Source organism: Pituophis catenifer, unplaced genomic scaffold (assembly GCF_029215685.1).
Source record: "Pituophis catenifer annectens isolate HBS135680 unplaced genomic scaffold, rPitCat1.0.hap2 SCAF_3, whole genome shotgun sequence".
Lineage (NCBI taxonomy): Eukaryota > Metazoa > Chordata > Lepidosauria > Squamata > Colubridae > Pituophis > Pituophis catenifer.
Window position 1 is genome coordinate 137,270,285 of NW_027256883.1, and position 25,426 is coordinate 137,295,710.

The 25,426-nt window shown below is 38.0% G+C and overlaps 1 protein-coding gene across 1 annotated transcript in view; it reads right to left on the minus strand.

Moving 5' to 3' along the window:
* The window catches only part of DNAI3 (dynein axonemal intermediate chain 3), a 30,277-nt gene extending 5,815 nt beyond the window's left edge, over positions 1 to 24,462 (minus strand). The window contains exons 1-19 of the mRNA XM_070939420.1: positions 24,168 to 24,462; positions 22,319 to 22,360; positions 21,014 to 21,195; positions 20,254 to 20,358; positions 20,018 to 20,158; positions 18,498 to 18,697; positions 16,952 to 17,068; positions 15,592 to 15,782; positions 14,527 to 14,651; positions 14,307 to 14,396; positions 13,689 to 13,772; positions 12,424 to 12,552; positions 11,096 to 11,169; positions 8,205 to 8,352; positions 7,040 to 7,127; positions 5,643 to 5,779; positions 3,884 to 3,947; positions 1,731 to 1,861; positions 819 to 1,023 (exon numbers count right to left, since the gene is read on the minus strand). Coding sequence (XP_070795521.1) covers positions 819 to 1,023; positions 1,731 to 1,861; positions 3,884 to 3,947; positions 5,643 to 5,779; positions 7,040 to 7,127; positions 8,205 to 8,352; positions 11,096 to 11,169; positions 12,424 to 12,552; positions 13,689 to 13,772; positions 14,307 to 14,396; positions 14,527 to 14,651; positions 15,592 to 15,782; positions 16,952 to 17,068; positions 18,498 to 18,697; positions 20,018 to 20,158; positions 20,254 to 20,358; positions 21,014 to 21,195; positions 22,319 to 22,360; positions 24,168 to 24,462 — 2,548 coding nt within the window. The remainder of the gene's footprint in view (positions 1 to 818; positions 1,024 to 1,730; positions 1,862 to 3,883; positions 3,948 to 5,642; positions 5,780 to 7,039; positions 7,128 to 8,204; positions 8,353 to 11,095; positions 11,170 to 12,423; positions 12,553 to 13,688; positions 13,773 to 14,306; positions 14,397 to 14,526; positions 14,652 to 15,591; positions 15,783 to 16,951; positions 17,069 to 18,497; positions 18,698 to 20,017; positions 20,159 to 20,253; positions 20,359 to 21,013; positions 21,196 to 22,318; positions 22,361 to 24,167) is intronic.
* Positions 24,463 to 25,426: the final 964 nt, after the last annotated feature.

Consider the following 25,426-nt stretch of genomic DNA (forward strand, 5'->3'; position numbering starts at 1 on the left):
TCTGTTTACGTTCTGTCTAGTCAAATGTCCTATCTTATAAAGCCATATTTTAGTCTTTAGTTTTTGTTCCAGTCAAACGGCACCAACATCTATAGATTTATAGATTTAGTTATGGAATTTGGAGATGGGAATTGAAGTTGCCAGGATTGAGGAATACTGGGCAAGGACATATTTGCTATTAAGTCTTATGGTTTAATATGACATAAATTAGTCTGTGACCATGTGATATTTTTTCATTCCACAGCATAGTTATACTGTAACTGTTTTTTAAATGAAAAGTCACTTAGATAGAGTGAAAACTAATGTTAATTCAGCTTTATCAATTCATTTTTCCATTTTTTTTCTGCCTATTACTTCCCACTCCTCTACATAGGATTCAAGATAGCATTTCTGCTAGCAAAACTGTGATTTCTGAAGCACCACTGTTCAATCAGCTTATCAAGCTTAAATTACATGCATTTGTGTGTAATATACAGCTTTTTTCTATGTTTAATTTATAAGATTCACATCTGGACTTGTTCTATATTTTCTACAACTACTATTATTGTTGTTATTTTGCCAAAATTAGTCACCACCTTCCTTGCTTGCTTGCTTGCTTGCTTTTTTTTTAGCAGCTCAATCCACTTTATAATCATTTAAGTGTGAACCTGACACTAAGAATTTGCATAGGTTGGTATTTTCTGTTTACCCCCCAATATTGTCTTGCTACATAGCATCATCTCTTTATTCACATGCTGCTAATTGCTAAAGAAAGACCCATTGCAAAATTATATTGTTTATGTAGAGAAATACAATTATAGCAAACTGTACTGACGTACAAGAATAGATCCAGGGCTTAATACAAGTAATATGTGCAATGCTGATATTTTGGGTCTGAGATGCTTCATGGGTTTTCTCCAGTAGGTCCCAAATGTCAACATTTCCATCTTCTCTTCCAATAAAGAAAACTCCTGGTCTTGATAAAGACCAATGTCCAACAGTATATCTCTTTGCTGCACAGTTTGACTTAAGTAGTGGTCCACCCTGAATTAAAAACAAAAGAAATGTTTTTTTTAATATTTTCTCAATTATTTGCCACCACAGCTCTCAAAAAGCTTACACTGTACAATCAGATAGACTTCCATATACCTTCTACAGTTTTGCTCATCTAATTATAACACCTTAAATTCTATAAATTTTGCTTTATTTTTATGACAGCAAGTTTCTAAAAAATAATTTAGCAAGAAAGTCAAAATCACCCAAAACCACTATTGACACAAAGCTGCTTGCTTCTACATAACACACCACACACACACACACACACACACACACACACACACACACACCAGGGATGGGTTCTACTTACCTTTACTACCGGTTCGCAATGGGGCCGCGCGCCTGTGCTTGCTTTGCATGTGCAGAAGCTTCTTGATGACATTGGGGTTGGTGGGCGGAGCCTACTGCTGGTTTTACTACCGGTTCTATGGAACCGGTCCGGGCAACCCGCTACTGACACACACTCAAATTAAGCCCAGGCAAAAAAATCTCAATGGATTTAATTACCAGCAATTCTGCCACCTCCTCTGTAGGGATTGTACTATAGTGAAAAGTTTAAGTAAGTTTTTAAGGTGCAGAGCTACTCCTAAGTTCAAAGGAGGCTGCAACGTGTTTGTGCACCTCTGAGTTGCCCTCTGTTAAAATTTTTGATCTGCAACATCTTTTTGGAGATTTCTGATTCCAAAAATCTTTACCGTAACACCTTCTTTCCATATTGCAAAATTCCAGCCTCCGATTGTGAGAATGATATCTTTGAAAAATGGTGATCTTTGTACAGTGTGAACAAGTCCATCATGGGTGCTGTGTATGTTAGATGGTTTCTGGCCTGAAACAGGAGGAAAAATACACAAATACAAAATTTTGTTTTTCTGTTTTTTCTCGCAGAGTTGGGCTAAGAAGCTGGCCCAGATTTACTCAATGAGTCTCCGGGCCGAAGGGGAATGTTAATCCTTATCTCCTTATTCCTAATCCAGTCCGTTAAACAGTGGTGTTATACTCTGGTTCACTCAATTCATCTTCCTAGTTCATGTGGCTGTAGTCAAATGTTCAACATAGTTGAGGCACCAATAGAAGGGAATAGTTGTAGTTCAGGGTTGAGCGTGGGGTCTTTGGTGCTCTCTGAGCTTGGTTGTTTTCTTACAGATGTTTCATTATCCAACCATGTAATGCTGCTAGTACTGACGATGTTAGGTAATTGGGTAATGAAACATCTGCAAGAAAACAACCAAGCTCAGAGAGCACCATGGGCCCCATAATTAAGTCATTTCTCCATCAAGAGAGATCAGGATGAGGAGTTCTCATCCAAATTAGCCTCTAGTACCGTTACACTTATTTTAATTGATGATTAAGTATTGCAAAAATAGATTGTCGATTCATTCTACTCTAGACTCCTTGGGATTGTAGCAAAAGACATTGTTCATGCAGTGGTCTTAAAAAGAGATACTATACTGAATGTTCTTTGTTCTACTGTTTTTCGCTCCTTCCATGGGATCCATGGTGATTTGAAAACTGTTTAATTGTCAGCTTTCACAAATTTGTGCTCTTAGACCATTTGACTTTCATATCTATGCTGCCTGTGAGATCATGTGAATTGAAACACAGCAGGCTGGGAGAAGCTGCTATAAGAAGTATTTTAATGATTCTTCTTTCTATCTCTCTATATCACCCTTTGACTTTATTCTATCATCCTCTATCGTCTATCTGTCTGTCTATCTATTCTATCATCTATCTGTCTATCATCTGTCTATCATCTATCTATTCCGTCTATATCTATCCTATCATTTATCTATCATTGTGAACCCACCTGGGTAAAACCAGAGAAGGAACAAAATAAGATGAGCTAAATCTATTTTATTCTAAGGCTGCATTAACAGTCTGAAAATACAGACTTCCCACTGCCACTTTTAACTGCTTGACGCGTTAGGGTAGATTTTCCTAAGAATAAACTCATTCTCTGACTGTTAAGCCACTGGGGGTTCCTCCCTCTCTTGTCTGATTGTTACTCAGACAGCACCTCTTGCCCCTTTTCCCTTAGAGCATTCCCATATTCCATTACAATCATCTATCTATGGTTCTGGGCACTCACAAGTACAAAAAAAGAATAGAACGTTTATAAACAATTCATATAAAAACATTTGACCAACATTCCTCCCACACTTTCTCCAGCATGGTTTCAACTTTCATCGCTTGGGAGAAAATCCCGGTCTTTAATAACTTTAATGTCAATGGGAGCCCCAGTTTGGTGTAGTGGTTAAGGAACCAGCCTAGAAACCAGACAATTATGAGTTCCAGTTTTACAGCCTGCTGAGCGATCTTGGGCCAGTCATTCTCTCTCAACCCTAAAAGGTAATGGCAACTATTAAAAAAAAAAAAAAACTTTGCTGAGTAAACTGCAGGACTAGTCCAGACAGTTGGGAGAAGTAAACCCCCCCCCAATATCTATCTTGAAGAGTTCCACCACTCAAAAAGAAATTTAATTGGGGGCACCCATGAGAATCTCTGGGGAGAGATCATTCCATAAGGAAAGTTTGGCTTCTGGTCCCATTAGCTGACACAGCTTGATTCATGGGACCTTAAAGTGCGACTAGCCAACTGATCTCACTGAATATCAACTGATGGTAGAAACCACAGGGACCGGTTGTTCCTCAAATAACCAGGCCCTAAGTCAACTACTAGTGTATTCGGACAACCATTTTTTAAAATACTAATTCAAAACAACAAGATGATCCGTGTTTACAGAAATCCAACATATATGTTGTGCTTTACAAGTTAGTTTTTTATTTTTTTGAAAAACTCACTATCTGGGTCCTACAGCCGTTTTAGAAATATTGAGAAATTTAAGACATACTAAGCAGTCTTCCTGAGTCACCATCTCTTTCCATCTTCCAGTCTGAATAAAGAACTTCACCGTCCTGCAAAATGCCACAAAAATGTAATTAGCAAGGGGAGCAGGAGTTCAGATGAAATATGGGTTTACAGAATGTGATCGCTTTTGAAGTTTACAAAACTCTTGCAAATGGAAAGTATTTTCTTCATTATCTTGACATTTAGATCTTTGCAGTCTGAAAACTACCCCGATTCAGTACTGATACTTTAAAAATATGCTTTATAATACAATCCCTTGTACAATTAAAAATAATTTTTGGCAAGATACCGGTACTTGTATTTATGGCCAAAATAACAAAGCCTTTAATCTATTCTGTGGACTGTCTGAAAGCTCAGTTTTCTTAAATCTGATAAAAAGCTCTTTTCATCTTGGATACATCCTCACCACCTATTTAATGTGCTCCATTATATTTCTGAAACATCACATTTTTAGAATAGTAAATTTTGCTATTGTTTGTTTAAATGGGAAGCAGCATGGGAAAAAATTGACAGGATCATAACCTATTTTAGTTATATTTACAGTACTGTATCATGTTTTTCATGTTCATATGGAAGTCAATCACATTGTGTTCTGAGGAGAACATATGCAGGGGTTGATACAGTGAGATTTATAATCAGAAATTAGTCAAAGACTTCACGGAAGGGATAGCTTTGAAAGAAGAGAAGACTGTCTTAGTCTTATGTTTTTAAAAAATAGACAACATTCTTCTTTATTAATTCTTTGCATTGTGATAATGAAAACACAGATTCCACATACAGCAAAAATTATATCATTTCACAGAATATGAACATATTTGATGCTCAAGAATAAAGGCTTTTAAACTTGAATGCTCACAAAACGTTTTGCACTACATTTCTTATAACTACACACAATGGATACAATTAGCATGGTTAGTCTCTATTTTCATGCAGAGAACCTACTGATGGAATTCCAACTATCCAGTCTAATCTATTAAATTAATAGTAAACCAATTACAATAGTCTAACTAAAGTAGATTAAAATTAAGTTTCCTTTGCGAACATGTCAGATAGGCCAGCAAAGGTATTTCAAAAAGAGAGAGAGAAACCATACCTGCTACAAAGACATATGTCTTGACAGATCAAAGTGGGGAATTCCCTGCCCACTCACAAGAAATGGATCTGGCTGATCTAAAACAACATTGCCCCAGTGTTTTTCATGTGAAATATGAGATTCAGTGTGACTACAAGCTGATCTTTAGTGACCACTTATAAAAACCATTTCCACAAATTTCCAATTGTACAGGCCTAACCAGAAAAGTCCAAATGTACCATCATTTTGTCTTCTTGCTTTCTTTGCTAATTTGTGTATTTGTTGATGCTTTCTCAATAAAATGCATATTCTAAACGGGAGTTGTTTTATAAGCTCAATAATAACAACACCTGCTTTAGATTTTCCAATAGCATTATAATGGCAGCAATTACTTTTATCCAGGGTAACTTTTTGAGCTGTGTTATTGAACACAACTCCTCCGTTTATAGAAAAACCCAGCCAAATAGAATCCCCGTGCTGAATTCTAGCAATGGTAATCAAACCCATATATGGGTCTGTGTAAATAGATTCACAATAACTCGTTTTTCTAATGATGCTGCTTTGTAATAGGAATTCATTGATCAGCTTACAACGATTCTCTCCAACATTCTCCAGTTCTCCCATCTTTCTGAAGATAAGCAATCAATTTGCACCCCAAAGAAAAACTTACTTCAGTTCCAACAAAAAAGCTGGTATTTATATTTTCCAGCAGCTTAAGAGGTTTCATCATTGTGCCCTGAATCTCCGCATATGGAATTTTTTCTATGGGTGCCTCTTTGCTTTGCTTGCTTGGGACGGCTGTTTTGTCTACAAAAGAATTGGAATAAGATGATTGTGAGTAAAACTTACATAATGAATTATTTTTCTCATTCATCAAAGCAGGTTAGATGACAGGGGAAAGGGAGATGTTTTTAAAATGACATAGTTGAATGGGAAACTGATTAACTTTCTAATTCAACTATATAAATAGCTCTGCATAAACTGAGGGCTTACTAGCTGAAGCTCATAGGTTCCTGGCCTGGCAGAGAACAGAAATGAAGAAACTTCACAATCTTCAGTTTAGAAAACTTATAAAATACTTTTGCATTATGTACTGTATTTATTTATCAAATTTAGACAGCTACCTATCTCTGAAGTGTGTGACTCTGGGCAGCATACAATTAATGATTCTGGGTGTGGTACAATAATTAACCATTAGGTATAAAACTTTAGGAATATAAATTATACTTAATATTATCTACTAGATACAAGCTCAATTTGTATCTAGTAGATAATAAAGTTCATAATCAAGATCCAATCGAGTTCAATCCTATAAAGAGCTGAGGTGGTGCAGTGGTTAGAATGCAGTACTGCAGGCTACTTCAGCTGACTGCTAGCTGCAGTTTGGCAGTTCGAGTCTCACCAGGCTCAAGATTGACTCAGCCTTCCATGAGGTGGGTAAAATGAGCAGCCTGATTGTTGGGGGCAATATGCTGACTCTAAACCGCTTAGAGGGGCCTATAAAGCATTATGAAGTGATATATATTGCTATTGCTATTGTTATTTACTTAGTCCTAGTGGACAGAATCTTGCCAAACTCAAGCTATAAGCATTTAATTTACTAAATTATATCCTGAAAGATGCTAGGGTGTGGCTACTCTGAACCAATTCCCCACTCCCCCATCCAACTCAGGACTGTGCAGTCTCTTAATCTGGTCCTCTATCTGGGAAAGTTCTGTGATGCCAAAAGTTTCCCCAACTCCTTTTACAGGTACACGATCCATCACACCTTACAAATATACAAAAACTACTCAGATTATTTATTAGGAAATGGAAGCATCCACAGAGGGACTCAAGGGGTCAAATGATGAATGTGGAATTGCACCGATGCAACACAACCTCTGCTTCTTTTGTACCTCTCATATTGTACCTGTCATATTGTACCTGTCATATTGTAGCAGATGTCTCTATTAGGAAGCCATACTGATCATTTGGGTAAGATTTTTCTCTTTCGGTATTCACTCTGCCACACAGTTCTAAATTATGCTAATTGTTGATATATTTCCCCAAAACTTAAAAAATGTTTACCTTGAATTTTGGTGTGATAGTGCTCTTCTCTGAAGCTAAATCTTATTGGACTATATTCAGCACTTGTATCTGCCTTGGGCAGATTGATCTGTTTTAGGATTTAAAAAGCATAATGGAAAAAACAGATATGTTCATTGAAAAACAATGCCAGAAACCTATTTATGCTAACACAGTCCTCTTAAAAACACAGTGTTTGGGTTGCAAATATACAATACAAACCAACCAATATTATTCTAAGATAATTTATAGTTCCTAATTCATAATAATCATAGACACACTATTAATTGATGTTGTAATTAGCATCTGACTGCTTGATGTGTTTCCATTTTTAACAATACATTTTAAAACAATATGAAAGGACAAACTCAGAAGAATTTAATGCTATTAAATCTTCTAAGATCAGTATCAGTTTAATTATTTTTTCTTTTAATAAAGTTTGGCTATTTCCTGTTAAGATAAAGCTATTTTTGGTGCACTGCATTTAAAGATATTACAGTACTGTTAAATTTTTTAAAAAGAGATTTCACATTAGTTAAAGGTCACAATTATATATGTATTATATACCTCATATAAAAATATTATTGGCTTTGAAAGACAGACACGAACTTACATTCAACAAAACAAATAAAGCTTTAACATAGGTAATAACTTGAAACCGAAAAAGAATCATGAATGGGCATGACCAAGCCATATGAGTTAGAGAACTCTCTTGTAATACCAACACACAAAACCTGTTATCTAATCTTCTTAAAACATTATTTAAGGAGCTCATTAAACATGGTACAAGATTTTTTAATGATTAACTTTATCCTGGTGGACTGGTTTTAACTTCATCATCAGTAAACTACCGGTAACTTCTTTAAAGAAGTTTCTTTAAAAAAGAAATGGACATGATACCCCAGAGAAAGAATATTAGGAATGAAAGAAGCCCAACCCAAAATGTATTTTTTAATTCATAGCTCCTTTTGTATTAGATAAATGTTATAACTGCTATACTAGAATGAAATTCATTCTAACTGCAGTAGAGATTAGGAGGAAATTTGGGGAAATACAAGAAAATATTTATTTTAAAGCTGATTTCTGGGTATATACTTGTTGGCATGTTGGTATTTTAATTTTTCCATCTTAGTCATTCTTTAAAGTTCTCTGCATGTCTCTGCTGTACCTTTATGATAGGTTTCCAGGCAAGGTCTAGGTGTTTGAAGGTGGTGGGCACATCAGGTGGAACATTAATAATGCCCTCTTCTTTTTTCTTCTCAGCTGAAGATTGTAAGGTAGGCCTGTAAGCTCGGAGATCCCAAACATATATTGTGCTAGATAGATGGGAATAACAATAAAACTGGAAGAGTGCAGGGTTATCTTTTGTATCTAAACTACATCTGAGTATTTGAGTAGTTTCTGCTATATCTAATCAGTATCCAAACTAAGTAGATACAAGAAAAACAAATTATGCTATGTTGTTCAACAGTCAGAAAGGATATCAATAGCCTTCATTATGGCCTGCCAACCAGTCTTTAATGCACTCTAGCAGAAGTGGTATTCAGCAGGCTCTGACCAGTTCTAGAGAACCAGTAGCGGAAATTTTGAGTAGTTCGGAGAACCGGTAAATACCACCTCTGACTGGCCCCGCCCGCGTCTATTCTCTGCCTCCGAGTCCCAGCTGATCGGGAGGGAATGGAGATTTTACAGTATCTTTCCCCTGCCACACCCACCATGCCATGCCCACCAAGCCATGCCACGCCCCCAAGCCACGCCCACAGAACCGGTAGTAAAATTTTTTGAATCCCACCACTGCACTCTAGGCTGTTGCCTCAAGACCCTGGAACAACCGATAATTCGTTTCCTCCTCAATCTGTCTCACATTATGAGAGCAGGGTTAACAAATCTGAACTGCAAAATTTCAGATGAATATCAGATGGCAGCAGATAAGAGGGGTCTATTTTAATCTCTCTTTCTTCCATGTACAGTCATCCAGACTTTCACAGGTCATGTCTAGTAGCGCTATTTAAGAGGGCAGCACAGTAGTGGTGTTTTTGAAAGGGCCTTTGCTCATCCTCAGACGCTTCATGCCCCATGTAGCCATCTTGGTAGTTCCATCAACATTTAACGCTTAAGGTGACATTGGTATCAGATGACCAGCACATTAATAGGATGGCCAGGTTGAGCATTGCTTTGGGTACTTTCAACAGTGCCTTGACCACTTCCAGGAACATTTGTCAGAATGAGTAAGTGAAGCGAGCAGCTATTATGGCAGGAAACGTCAGCAGCAACAAGCAACAACCATATATAGTGGCTATGACAGGGTCAATGAAGGCAGCGCATCAGAACTAGGGATGGGTCCTTCTAAGGTCCTGGCCTTCAGCAGCTAATAATCACGCTGACCTCTGACACTGGGGCTGCTGTTTCTGTGGTTCTGAGCAGGACCTAGAACTCCACAGGCTACCTGGTGATTTGCCCTCTATGACATGTAAACTGCCCCCAATTTGGAGCAGACATAATTTTAATTGGAAAATGGAACAAAGTGAGAGTAAACCAGCCTTGAAAGTTTCTTCACTTAGGCAGCTATTTTGGTACTAGTGGAAAGGTGAAACTCTTCCCTATCACTAGATCTCCCTTTTTAGGGTTTTTAAAAAGTACCCTGCTCAAATGTTTAAAAAACAAAACACTTTCAGGCAGTAAAAGAAATTGAAAATCAGATCCCAATGGTGAGATGCTCCTATTGTGTTTGAGTAGAGCCTGAACAGCCATCTGTCATGGGCGCTTCAGTTACCCAGAATAGGGGTTGACTCAATGGTTTAAACAATTATTTTGAACATTGGCTCTATAAGACTAAAAGTTACGAAAAACTCTAAACTCAGCTGCAAGGGTGCAAATGTTTCTGCCCAAAAAAACCAACAATTGTTCTCTAAAAGAAGAAACAATGTTCCATAACTAGGATGTCTGCAGGGAAGGATCAAAAAAGTCATGATCAAGCCACCTTGATCAGATGATAGAACCTCGTCCCCTTTTTATATGACCCTCGCAAAAAAGGAGTAGGACTTCAATCACATTTGCTCAGTCAGTATTCTGTGGTGTTGTTTTTTTTTGGGAACCACCCTATATTGACTGATCCCTTTTTTTTTCTGTACAATTGAACTTTGCAAGTGACATTTCTTTGCACTGTTCAAATGGCAATTCAGAACATTAAGATGGTCACTGGTTCTATTTGTATTTGAATTGGAATTGGTATCTGCTTAATAAAAAAATGGTAATGAACTGGGCAAAATATGAAAACAAGAAAAGGGTTATGAAATCAAAGAAAATATAGACTAGACTAGACTAGACTAGACTAGACTAGACTAGACTAGACTAGACTAGACTAGAATAGAATAGAATAGAATAGAATAGAATAGAATAGAATAGAATAGAATAGAATAGAATAGAATTCTTTATTGGCCAAATGTGATTGGACACACAAGGAATTTGGTACATATGCTCTCAGTCTACATAAAGAGAAGATACATTTGTCAAGAATCATAAGGTACAACACTTAATGATAGTCATAGGGTACAAATAAGCAATCAAATCATACTAGGAAACAATCAATATAAATTGTAAGAATACAGCAACAGGTTACAGTCATACAGTCATAAGTGGGAGGAGATGGGTGATAGGAACAATGAGAAGATTAATAGTAATAGTAGTGCAGATTTAGTGAACAGTTTGACAATGTTGAGGGAATTATTTGTTTAGCAGAGTGATGGCGTTTGGGAAAAAACTGTTCTGTCTCTAGTTGTTCTGGTGTGCAGTGCTCTAAAGTGTTGTTTAGAAACAATTTATAAACAATAGAGATTATTTATATCCTGCCTCCCAATTTTGACATCATGATTCAATAAATTACAATCCTGGTTTGAAGATATATTTAAATCATACCTCCCTGACTGAATCACTGGAAACAGTGATATAAGAATCTAGAATATTTTTGCTAATTTGGACACATAAAAACTAATAGAAGGAGGGAACACACAGACATATAATTGCATCTTCATATAATACATTTTTTGAATAAAATATTACCAGTCTGGTGAACAGGTCATCAATTGAACACAAATTCCAGCTCTGTTTTCAAAAACAGTACCCATCCTGTTGACCTAAGAAAGATTAAGCAAAATACCATTTCATATTAGAAACAGGAGAATAGCAATGATAATAAAAAACAATACAAAGAGATAGATGTTCTAGAATGGGCAAATTCAGAAGTTGGAGGAGGCAGGGGCCAAATATGGAGATAGTGTTTTTTGGGTTTTTTGGCCAGGTATTACATTCTCCCAGGTTTATTCAAGGTTGCACAATATTTCCAATTAAAAGAAAGCAGAAATCTTTACACAGATATTTTGGAAACCTTCATGTTCCTATTTAGAATCATCCGACTGCTTTACAATATTTTTCTGAAATTATATATATGTAATTTTTCTTCCACAACATTTCTTCCACACCATGTGAAAGAAATGTTCTTGTGAATCAGCCCTTGGATTTCACAAGAATAAATAATGCTGGAGTTGTTATTTACTGCAAATTGAGAGCAGAGATTGTATTTTAAGTATTTATTTGTTAGGTTTATAACCCATCTTTTGTTTCAAAAATCTGAAGAAGCAGAGAGAACACTACAGTATGTCATCTGGTTGATCTCAAAAGCTATGGAAGTTGTTTGGAAGAGAGGTGAGCTTCTGATGACTTTGAAGATACAAAGGGAGCTTCCATGACAGTGTGTGGATCTGATGTTAGGTTCCTTTGAACTTCTAGTACTAAATTCTTGGGACTCCCATAATGGTAAGTAAATTTGTGAAAATCTCACCCCATAAAACTAAAGAAAAATAAGCAAACACTGCCATGATCTGTGAATGTACCATTTCTTTAAGCTTTTCTCAAAACTAGTTTAGGCTTGTCCAAACAAATCAAGGTAGTCCATTTCCTGCACAAGTCCAATAGGGCAGGGGTGGGCAACTGTGGCCCTTTTACAACCTGTGGACTTCAACTCCCAGAATTCCTGAGACAGCTTGGCTGACTCAGGAATTCTGGGAGTTGAAGTCCACAGGTTGTAAAAGGGCCACAGTTGCCCACCCCTGCAATAGGGTTTGCGCTTTGTTATGTGACCACCCCTCCAAGTTGCTCATGATACCCCAGAGGGGGTCATAACTCATGATTCACAAACCCCATTAAATAGTCTATGAAAAATAGACTACATTTATACCCAGTACTTCCTTAAAACAACACATAGCTGGATCTTCTCTTATTTTGCTTTCACAATAGCCACCTCTTGAAGTAAGAAGACTGAACAAATCTGGTGGTGTTTGTATTTTTTTTCCTTAGTGACTGAAGAGGAAAGAGTAATATTCGAATCTTACCTCAAAAAACTCTGGCAGCCAGTGTATATCAGTTATTATAGATTTATGGCCGTATTCTATAGATGAAACTGCACAGTACCTCACCAAGTGTGGCTCCTTTCTTATTTGTTGTTCCAGCATGAAACTGGGCTAAAAATTGAACATGACTGTTAACACTTAAGAAGAAACCAGCTATCATTCTTTTAAAAACCAAAAACTAAGTTTATAGGCAAAATGGAGGGCATATAAGTTTAATGAACAAACAAATAAATAAATAAATCCTTTCTTTAAAGTATGAGGATCTTCTAATATTCACAGAAATTGATGATGCATCTGCCATCATCAGTGGGAGGAAATAAGGAAAATATATTGGCTGAGGTGGGGTGGAGAGCTGAGCCACTCAAACGTAACAAATTATTTCTTGTAACAGATATTTGAGCCTCAGATTTTCCTTCTCGCTTTCCTCTCCTGTCCATGAGCCATAAGGTTTGAAACATTCAATTTTAAATAAACCACAGTTTTCTGTCGTGTCAAATTGAGATTTCTTTAAATAATAGTACCATAGACTCGACCCTTGATTTTCTGTCTTATTCTGAAACCACAGTTGAAACAAAGCTTTGAGCCAATTTTAGGCTGAACATGAAACTTATGTTTGTTTGAAAGTCCAAGTGAAAACTCCTAATCTCTATTTAGCTCTATTGGAGGAGGTGTAGGAGACCCACAAACCTTAGATTCGTGATGGCGAACCTATGGCACGCGTGCCACAGGTGGCATGTGTAGCCATACTGCATGCGGGACCGGAAGTTGGCAAACAGGCTGTTTTCAGCCTCCGGAGGGCCTCTGGAGGAGGTGGGGAAGGCCATTTTCTCCCTCCCCAGACTCCTAGAGATGCCCCGGAGCCTGGGAAGAACAAAAAACAGGCCTTCCGGTCCCACTGGAAGTTGGCAAACGGGCCATTTCCAGCATCTGGAGGGCCTCCGGGGGGGGGAGGCCGTTTTTGCTCTCCCCAGACTCCTAGAAAGGCTCTGGAGCCTGGTGAGACAGAAAAACAGGCCTACCAGGCCATCACGTGCCAGGAGTGGGGGGAGCAGTGTGTGTGGCGTGTGCATGCACGGGGGGGGCACATAGAATTATGAGTGTGGGCACGTGCACGCACCTCCCCCTCCTGGCACGCAATGGCAAAAAGGTTAGCCATCTCTGCGTAAGACCCTTGCAAACTTATTCACATACAGATATTTATTTATCTAGGAGTAAGTAAGGAGTAATTGACATTATGGAATACTCACCACATTAACTGTTGTGCCAGCAGCGGTGCCCAACTTGGCACTTTTTAACCTTTCTTCGTATTCTGAAATGTCCCACAACACAACCTGGCATTGGAGCAGAACAACAGATTTAACAAATCAAGTGCAGGAAAGGTGTTCGAAACACGTCTCTTCTACATAATATTCCCCTCCAATTATGCTGAGACTATTAAATTTCCCAAATTCTAGCGAGATTAAGAAAGTGCTTTTCCTGACTGTGAGAAATTACAATGCTAGGATTATATGTGCAGGCATAGAAAGGAAGGATTTTTTTGTTTTGTTTCAATATCAGAAAGGTAGAAGTTATAAAAGTTGAAAAATAGCAGGCTGAACTCCACATGTGGAAATATAGTAGTGACATTCACAGTTCTATTATCTGGACCATGTGTTTTGGAAATTTGAGAGCACATTTCGTCATCTGCAGCCCAGATTCTCTCAATCTTTTTAAAGGGTCATTAAACATTATTAGGAAAAATTGGGGGAGAGAGCGTAACTTATAACACAATGCTGAAAAGATACTCAATGCATATAAACATATAACTCAATGCTCATTTTAAAGACGATAGAGAGAGAGAGAAGTGTGAAAATCCAATTGCTAACCTGTCCATTCAGACAGCCTCCAACAATGATGTTGGGATCATTTGGAGAAAACTCAAAGCAATAAACATCTTCAGGGCACTCCAGCATCAGCTAGAAATAACATTGGGGGAGAGGGAGAGCTCCATCAATTTTGAATACCATTTTCACAAAATAAAGTGGCTGTGTCTTTGTTGGTTAAACCATGTACAGAAATAGTCAAGTTGTCAAAAACAGAGAATACCTGAGGATGAATTGGGTCAGCAAAACTCCAGAACAGAATTGGGGCTTTCCATAAGAGCAATTTCCCAGACTGGGCTACTCGTTCCTCAAAAGAGAGCCGTTCCGTCACTGCTACGACAATTATTCCTGAAAGAAGACAATATATACCATGTTTCCCTGAAAATAAAACCTGGCCTTATTTTCTTTTAAACCCTGAAAAAATGGCTAGGGCTTCTTTTCGGGAGGTGCCTTAATTTTTTTGAGGTGCAGGAGGTGGTGAGTGCGGTCACCTCTTATCCGCACCATGATTAAGGGGCTGAGCAGCCATGAGGTGACCAGGGAAGGGAAGGGCTGCCTCCTGTGCTGGCCACACCCACCCCTTCACTAGGGCTTATTTTTGGGGTAGGGCTTATATTAGACACAGCCCAAAAATCAGGGTAGGACCTATTTTTGGGGTAGGTATTCTTTTTGGGGAAACACACACACATATTCAGGATAGTAAAAAGAGAAATCTTTATGTAGGTGACGATTGCATTTCCCTTATCCCCTTCCCTTCCCTCCCCTCCCCTCCTCTCTCTTTTTTGCAATTGTTAAACAGTCAAGGTTGAAAGGCTTGGGGATATGATGACATACTTGGTGCACTGCTTGAGCCAGTGTTAAGCTTTTCAGTCATAGGCACTAACTTTTGGGAAATTTATTGCATCCACCTTTTTTCTCTTCTCTTTCTGATTTTTTTTTTAGAACAACAAAAATAGTGTAACTTTTGCTGATCATGCTAATTTAAAAGTTTCCACTCTTTTAGAAAAGGCTATCTCCAGATTTTACACAACTGCTCTCAGTATTTATCAAATGTTTTAGAAGAGGTGTACACAATCAGCCAACACTCCTCCCTAGTTAGGACAGTGATTCCAATTCCACAGTATTATAAATTATTTGCTAAAATATTTCAAATGCTTTTCTCACTGCACTTCCTGATTGCTTTTTCAGAGAACAGAATAGATAAAATACAAGAGCCGCTACCTTTTAAAGATTTCCAGATACCCATCACAATTGTTGTAAATATGAACCATTGTTTTGTAAACCTTACCATAAATGGTCGGGTGCCAGCAGACGCAGCTAACAGTTCTGTCCTTGAGATAATGCAGATCTGTAAAGGACTGATACTCCTTCATGGTAACATCAGATTTACCTGCAAAACCACTTTCCTCTTCTGCAAGAGCTTTCCAGTCATCGAAAAAAACATTCATGATTTCATTTTGTTGCAGTGCCACTTCAACTCTGTGTTAGGGGAAAATGAGAGAAAGAGAGGGGGGAGGGGAGAGGGAGAGAGGGAAAGAATGAGAAATTAAAATACCATGTTTCTCCAAAAAGAAGGCCAGGTCTTATTTTCTTTTGACCCCTAAAAAAACAGCTAGGCCTTCTTTTTGGAGGGTTCCAATTATTGACTCACCTCGTGGTGGTGGCACTGGCAGTCCCACCCGCAGGAGCCCACTTCTTCTGCGGTTGCTTGCCGCCACTCGCACGCTTTGCCCTGGCCTCCGTTCCATCTTTAGATGCCTGCCAGAAGGCATCTGCAGCCAATAAGCAGAGCTCCGGACCAATTGGGAGCTCTGTTATCGGCTGTAGATAACAGATGCCGGCAGGCAACTGAAGGCGAAACGGAGGCCAGGGCGATGCGTGTGAGTGGGGACAAGTAGCTACAGAAGGCGAAGTAGGTGTTGGGGTGTCCGAGGCCTGGTAAGTAGGGCAGCTCCATCCCCCATCCCCACCCTAGCTTATTTTTTACCTGTGTGCCTCGCCCCACCCGCTACACCTCGGGGTGGGCGGGGTCTTAATTAGGGGTAATTTTGTAGGTGGAGCTTAATTTGATCACATGCGCTCAAAAACGTGATAGGGCTTCTTTTCAAGGTGGGTCATCTTTTTGGAAAAACAAGGTACTTAAGGGATTATCTACATTAGGCATCAATGGGTTTTGAGGAAAATTTGCAGGATAGGGCCACCCTGCCAAGCATGTGGGTACCCTGCAAATACTCTCACTATTTTGGGTTGTTATTGCCTGCAGCTGGTCAAGGTGTATCCCCATCTGAGCTGACAAACCAGTATTTCCCTTTCAATTACTCTACTAGTAAATGATCATTAATAATGGCTCTGAATCAATTAATGCTTACTATAAACCCAAAACCAGAAGTAGGGTTCACCCCATCCAGCTTATTGGCAGAGCTATACAGAGATCCTTTTTTTTTAAGGGGATGTCTCATCAGTTTAATAACTGCAAATCATGCCAAACTGACACTGCTCAAATACAAGGAATGAATTCTGAAAAGTTGCATCTGTCACTAAAGCCGTGTAGAATGTGGGAGGGTTTTTTGGGGGGATAGGGGGGGTTGTTTGTTTGCATATTATTGCTTGCATCTCAGCACATTACATTAGTGGGGCACAATACTAACCGTAAAGCCACAGACACGATAAAGTTTTTCAGCTCTTCTGTTGACAAGTACACCTCCTTTTCATATTCTGAAAATTCTCTCGGGTAATATTGTGTCGTTGCATTTTTGGGATAGGTCCTAAAGCACATGAATTCCATTGTTTAAAAAATGGAGAGTGGGAGAAAAAGGACTTCCTAACACTAAAGGCTAGATATTATAATTTAAATGATATTTGTCCTGTAGCTGGTGTATCAAACTGCCTACCTGCAGACCGGATGTGTCATGCGCAGGCCACATCCACCCCAACTCCACGAAGCGGAAAAACGTCACAATACGTCACATTTTTTTTTTAATTTGATTTATATTTGATTTATATGCCGCCCTTCTCCGCAGACTCAGGGCGGCTTACAATGCGTTGTGGCATGATGGCAACGTGACACCGCATCCTATAGCATCCTATAGCATCTACTAATTCTGCAGAATTTTGACAATCACTCCACGGAATTGGTTGATGCTGTAGGGTTGAGGAAAGATAGGCAAATCTAACTGAAAAAAGAGGGAGAAATATGGGTGCCATCTTTTTGTAGCACAATCAGTTGTGGGTTCATTTGTTTACTTTTTGTTTAAGATGCTATATGATTTATAAAGCATGGTTTTCATTTTAGTGCTAAGTCAATATGGGAGACATATGGCTTATCCAACAAAATCTGTTGGTCTGATGCTCCCCTGCTGGGTTAGATTTCAATTTCTAGAATTCCCAGCTGAAGACTCATAGTCTATTTTCTGAGTCAGACCCTCAGAGTCAGACCCTCAGAACTCACATAATACAGCAACCTTATTTAATTTACCATATTTTTCGGAGTATAAGACGCACCTACCTTTTTTGGTGAGGAAAAGAAGAAAAAGAAATCTCCCTCTGCCTCTGCCTCTGCGCAATTTTGCCTCCTTGCAGCAAACAGCCTCCTTTACTTTCATTTTCATTTTCAGCATAGCTTGATTAGCATAAGGGGGAAAAAATCTGCTCCAGCAATTTTCCTCTTTGCAGCAAGCAGCAGAGCCCTGCGCAAAAGAGCTGAGAGCAAATCAGCTGAGAGTCGGGAGGCCGATCCAATCAACTTGTGCTGAAGCTGAAAGGAGCTGTTTTTTCTTGCTGTTTGCTTGCAAGGAGGTAACTGCTACGAGGCAGAGGCCAAAGGATGGGGGCCAGTGGGTGGGCAGGGCTACATTCGGTGTATAAGACGCACCTAAATTTTCACCCCCTTTTAGGGGGGGGGGAAAGGTGCATCTTATACTCTGAAAACTACGTTAAATAAATCTGACTGTGATCAGTAACCACAGAATGGGCAGCCACCCAGAACTCCATTATATTGTTCTGAATTCTATCATAGACAAAAGGCAGAATACAGATGAAATTAGTATATTTAAAATCTCTCACACACAAGCTTTCTAGGTGCAAGAAAGTAGAAGTTGTTATTCTCTTCCCCCCAAAAAAATCCCCTCCCTCCCAAAAAAAGGACACAATTTGTCTTCCCTTTTTTAAACAGAAATTAAATTATGAGTTTTATACCATTTTGTCTGAGTTCCGGTATTTTCTTCTTCTGGAACTACCTGAACGCCAATGTGTTTCTCTAGCTGCCGAATGGTGAAGTTCTTGTCTTGATAGGGCATACACTCCACATAGGCATGTTTGTCAAGCGATGCATTTCTGTTTTGGAACTTAACCCGAATCCCAAATTCTTTGTGTGGCCGAGAAATCATATATTTAATCTGAAAGTCCAATAAAAATATTTCTTAATGAAAGGATTGCTTTGGAGCAGTGTCAGTCCTAGGTGTCAGGATCTGATGGTTACATTATATCACTTGGCTTTTTGTGCTTCCTTTTGATCTGGTATTATATTTAAAATGCTGCATTGATAAGACATAAGAGGTCATCTTTATAATAGTCCATATGATCAGGAAGGTAGCATTATTTGATGGGAATTTAAAAAAGAATCGCAATGAATTTTTTTCTTATCTCCCATGGGCAGAACAACTAAACTTTCAGATCATATAGGACAACATACTCCTTATACCAGAAGAAATATTTGCTATTTGTACTTTAAAATTATTTTAATAATAAATGTACATAAGGATACTCTTATAATTTTTTTCTGTGAAGTAAAATCTAACTACAATAATATATTGCACATTGTTTCCTGGGTTGTGCACTATACAATTAACAGCAAGTTTATGCATAGATATTCAGAAGTTAATTGACTATATCCCTAAATTAGTTTGCAAAGAAACACAAATGAATTTTGTGATTTTAATTATTAAACAACTATTCCAAAAATGGCATGAATAGTAATCCATATTTGCCTAGGTAAATACTGTACAAAATTATCAAAAAAGAAAGAGAAAAAGAGAGAGAGAGAGAGAGAGAGAGAGAGAGAGAGAGAGAGAGAGAGAGAGAGAGAGGAGAAAAGAGAGAGAAGAAAAAGAGCAGGAAAGAAGGAAAGAAACAGAGACAGACAGACAGACAGATGATAGGAAGGAAGGAAGGGAGGGAGGGAGGGAGGGAGGGAGAAAGGAAAAAGAAAGAAAGAAAGAAAGAAAAAGAAAGGAAGAAAGGAAGAAAGGAAGGAAGGAAGGAAGGAAGGAAGGAAGGAAGGAAGGTAGGTAGGAAAAAAAGGGAATATGTAAAGGTAGATAAAAATGCATATAGACCTTTCTCCCAGTTTCAAGGTTTGCTTGTTGTGGAACCAACCGGTTGAAATTTTCAAAAGGTCCATTCAACTTTCTCATAAATACAGTGGTACCTTGGTATTCATCATTAATTGGTTCCAGGACGCGCGATGAGTACCAAAAACAATGAATACCAAATTTTTCTCATAAGGAATAATGTAGTGAGTCACAAGGCAGCTAATACTAATAAATTCTAACAAACTAACAAATGACGAGGGACATTTTCACATCAAAATGTATTGAGTACCAAATTTGATGAGTTTCTAAACAGTACCAAGGTACCACTGAAGCTAGAATCTAATTCTACTGAGTATTACAAGGTTATTCCCTTAGATTTTGCTTAATAAACTTCAGTCTCCTCACCCTCCTTATTGATTCCCTGACTGATTCTTCTTCAATTTCCTTTTCACTTCCAAGTGAAACCCAAGGTTTGCGCACAGGAGGTTTATAAACTTCTTCTGGCACCCCTTCTTTCACTTCTTCCTCTTCCTCTGGCTCTGGTGGCTAAGGAGAGGAAAATAGTAAGGGTGTTAACATTTAATGTATTGATTTTTTAACCCTCTATCATGCACATACCAAATAACTGAACAATCTCTTACATTTAAAAGGTTTTCCTTGGCTTCTTCGGTTGCAACAAGATAGAAGATTTGTCCATATTTTAATTCTCTATCAAAGGCTAGCAGGAGTTCTTCGCCAGGATAATCCTGTGTGAATATAGATAAGTGGAATAATTAGAAAAAATACTAAGCTCCAAATAGAACTGAGAAAAGAGAAGAGGGGTGAGAGACTGAATTTATATCTTGACCCTATGTCAGTTGCTATCCATCGTTTAATAGTCCAACACTTTTGGCTTTTGAATTAATATTTTTCACATGCATAACAGAGATAGATCCTCTTCTGAAATATGGTGCAGTTTTTTTAACCAGCTCGTTTAGGCTAATCCAAGCATCTCAAAAAAACCCCAATCCAATGCAATCTAGAATAATTGATATGTAGTCAAGCACATCAAGTTCCAACAGAGAATTGTACATACAACATGCCTTGAAGCAGTGGTGAAATCCAATTTTTTTTACTACCGGTTCTGTGGGCGTGGCTTGGTGGGCATGGTGTGGCTTGGTAGGAATAGCAGGGAAGAATACTGCAAAATCTCCATTCCCACCCCACTCCTGGGGGAAGGATATTGCAAAATCTCCATTCCCACCCTACTCTGGGGCTAGCCAGAGGTGATATTTGCCGGTTCTGCAAACTACTCAAAATTTCTGCTACAGGTTCTCCGAACTGCTCAAAATTTCCATTACTGGTTCTCCAGAACCTGTCAGAACCTGCTGAATTTCACTCCTACCTTGAAGGGTAACTTACTAGTATAACTTTTTTGATAGGGTGGAAGTCAGAAATTGCAGCTCTTGTCTTCATATCATTAATAATATCTTCCTTTTTAATGAGCTTGTAAGGATTTTCAGCTGTTACATCTACATCAGCAGAGCAATTAAATATTTCTTGTGTTTTTTCAGTAAGGACCAAGGGAAATATTTCTGGGTGGCCTGAAAAAAATACAAAATTTTCTTCAATGAATGTGTGTGTGTGTATGTGTGTGTGTGTGTGTGTGTGTGTGTGTGAGAGAGAGAGAGAGAGAGAGAGAGAGAGAGAGAGAGAGAGACTACCTACTGTATTCACTCCAAAGTTCCACAATGTCACAAACATTTTAAAATGATAGTGTATTTCTCAGTAAGTTCAATATACTCTTTCCCTACATTTTGAAGAACCCTGCCTTCAATGAAATCACATCAAAATGAAATTATGGCCAGTCATCTGATATTGTAAAACAAGAGCAAATCGCCAAGAAAATGGAAGAGGCTTGTTTTACATTACAGAAGAACTTTATATTGTAGTGAAGTGTGAGTGTGTTTGTGTGTGTCTGGTAACTGTTTTATTAAGGAAACCATGGACTTCAATGGAAACTAAATGTTGTCTTCCCCATGGATGATTCTTTTCATATAAAAATCTAGAGCTGCCTGAGAATGTTCTTTAGAAAAGGTTGACTGAATTAATTAAGAGGCTCTTAGTCCTTAGACTCAGGCTACAGAAAACTACATTTTGATATAAAATCATCATCAATTGAACTACTTCTGTCCCAGGGAACTTCAAACCTTTGAAGTAGGCCAAGCTCCAACAGTATTACAGGAATACTATTAGCCAGAGTTCTCCCCTCTTACACCAAATGGAAACAAGGTGAAGTTATTTGGAGTTTCTTTCTCACACTACCTCTTTTTTCAGGACTGAGTTGTCATTTTTCTTCCCTTAATGGATTTTGCATTCCTTCAGCAAGATTATCTCCACCTTCTTAAAGAATTTAAAATAAACAGCAAAAAGCCAAATAAGATTTTGATCTATGAAAATTATAAATGGGTCAAGGGTCCAATTAAATTTGTAATATTGACTTTTACAAATAAGATTTTGGAATCTTATAAAAAATAAATAGCTTCTTGTGAAAACGAGATTTATTTTGGCGATCTTAGGTTGTTGTATGTTATGGCAAAGATAAGCAATTTTATGATTTTTGTGCTTAGCTCCACTAAGGCTGAATGAAGAAAATATTTTTGTTGGTCATTCATGTTGTTTATGGCTGGCATGCTTATGCATACTTTATCAGATTATTGAACTTACCCATGCTTGCCATAGATAGATCAGGCTCCTCTTCTTTCTTAACTGAAATAAGAGAAAGGGGTTTTAATGTAAATCTTTCTGAATCAGGTAGGGCATGCTTTGTGTTTTTAATTTTTATGTACAATTCACTTTACAAATGATAATTATCAGGACTAGCAGTCCACTGGTGAAGCTAATCCTCTGCTAATGTGCTGAAATTCCTACTAATGCTATACTACTAGGGTATCACCATGTATTTTATGTACTGTCTTTGGCCTGAAATATTATTTGATTTTGTCAGTGACTTTTATTTGATGAGTTTGAGTATTATGACAGAAAAGGAAATAGAAACACTCTTCTAATCTTGATTTTATAAATTTCTAATCCCAGACCAGGAACAAACTACCCCCTCACTCCATCACACATCTAAAAAGTTCCAAACATTTTAAATTCCTTACACAGAGGGTAGCCTAGTATCTTGATATAATGATGATTTATTACACTTGTTTGTTGTCTGACTCCCAAGAATTCTGATCACTATTTTCATGGCTGTATATTTCTTCTCAAAAGTAATAAAAATATATGTATATAATAAATACTAAGTGTATGTATGTATGTATGTATGTATGTATGTATGTATGTATTATTGTTTTAGCCAGGGTTTTTCCTACGTAATTCAAGATGTTTATATAGCCATAGTTCAGTGAAATCCCAATTCACTATTTTCTAAGCTTTATCAGACATTAACCAGCATTTTGCTGTCTGTTGTAAGACTTAAGGGAGAGACAGACAACAGACAGCAAAATGCTGGTTAATGTCTGATAAAGCCTAGAAAATAGTGAATTGGAATTTCACTGAACTATGGCTATATAAACATCTTGATTTATGTAGGAAAAACCCTGGCTAAAACAATAATACACATATAGACCTACGAAAAAAGAACAATATACACACACACACACACACACACACACACACACACACACATATATATATATATATATTTGTGTAGGTGTATTTGTTATTCCAACAGAGAAAAACACGAAGGAAAATAAATACTTTGACTCCAGGAAGAATCTTTCCTCAAGAATGAGCAGAATGGAGCGTGAGTAAAGAATGGTTCAAAATCACATAAAAGCACCATACTTTTGGCTTACATGCATTGTGTATTCTGGGATCAATTTTTTACTGCCTGATATGGTTTCCTTTCCAGTAAATCCTCTGAGTGTTAGTAGGAGCTGCTGCAGTCGCAGGAAGTAAAGAAAAGATCCCTTCCAAAAGCTTCCTTTCATTTCTGAATCTCAGGATTCAACCATTGTACAGCATATTCATTCTGCATGCTGATCCATTCTTTCTCAATAAACAATTTATGGGCCTTTCCCTGTGATTCAGTTAAAATGGTATTCATCTATACTTGAGCCAGTCATAATATTTCCAGTCCCCACTGCTATCTGGTCTCTATAGTTTCTGGTCTGGTTTGGCATAAGATGTTGATGTCCTGATTCCAGGTGTGCAGATCGCCTTAAAGCCATTCATTTAACCTTCTGACTATTGCCTGCCCCCTCTGAAAGTAACCAGGGAGGGAGGAGAGGAGGCTGGCTGGCTGGCTGGCTGGCTGGGAGGGAGGGAGGAAGGAAGGGAGGAAGGAAGGGAGGAAGGAAGGGAGGGAGGGAGGAAGGGAGGAAGGAAGGAAGGAAGGAAGGAAGGAAGGAAGGAAGGAAGGAAGGAAGGAAGGGTTAGGGTTCTTCGAATAAATACACACAAACATTGACAAAGCATTAGTTGCATTCATCCATTCTTGAATATTTTTGTGTTCATATTTAGATTAAGACAAATAACTTTCTTCAGTTCTATATAATATTACACTTACCAGGAGATTTTGGTTTTCCTTTGGGGCTTCCTTTTCGTTTGGCTGACCCCTTAGGACTTCCTTTTCCTTTGGCTGGCCCCTTAGGACTTCCTTTTTCTTTGGGTGATCCCTTAGGACTTCCTTTTCGTTTGGCTGACTCCTTAGGACTTCCTTTTTCTTTTGGTGACCCCTTAGGGCTTCCTTTTTCTTTTGGCGATCCTTTAGCTTTGCCTTTGCCTTTACCTTTGCCTTTCTTTGCTGAACCATCACTATCAGGTGAGATACGCAGTTCGGTAGATTCTAGATTTTCATCCATCTTTTAAAAGCTTCTGAAAAGTGGACAACAGAAAAATCAAATGAGACAGAACTGAAATGCCTCCCAGGGTCTATATTTATAACTAAGCTAGTTGATTATGATTAATTTTATATACAGTTGAAGTTAAATAGGAGTTACCTAGATAACCTCATCATTGCTTTCAATGGGGTTGTGGTTTTGAATCAACTTAGAATGGGTTTTGCAAAAATACAGAGACTACTTCAGTTGACTAAAGTGTGAGAAATTCAAGGATCCATTTGGAACTCTGCAAGATATCTTGAGTGAAATATTGTTGGGATTCTTGAAAATACTATATACAATTGTGTTTGAATTATTTGTGCTTTTCATCCCAATTCATCCTTACATTTTGTTCCTGAAAGTCAAAGCAGAAGAGAATAAGTTGTGTGAGAAAGAGAAGAGGTATGACATGTAGTGCTACTAATCAATGCACGGAATATATTCTTCATCATCACTCTCCATTTAAGGTCCCTGTCTTATGATCACCATTTTCATTTCTCAAGTCCTCAGAAGCATTTAGAACGTTATCTGTGATTATCTTAGTTTCTGTTTTAATTTTTTCAGAATTAAAATTCTGGAAAAAAAGAGAAAAATCACTGTTTACCCCAACTATTATAGGTCCCTTTATTCTCACTCCACACAAAAGGGGAAAATCAAACTAATTAACTTAATATTTTGTCTTGTCTAAAACTGAAAACAAAGGGGAATTTAACTGAACATTTCAGTTTCAGCTATATACCAGAAATAAATTGGTTCAACTTGCCAAGGCCAGTGCTATTGTAGGAACATGGTGTTCTGGAGCCATTTTTCAAACTAGTATAGAAACTAGGGGAATGGTAAACAGAAGACAGATTCACAAAAATGGAACTGACCACCACATTGGAATGAAGAGCTAATAAACAGACTACAGGTGAAACTTGAAAAATTAGAATATCATGCAAAAGTT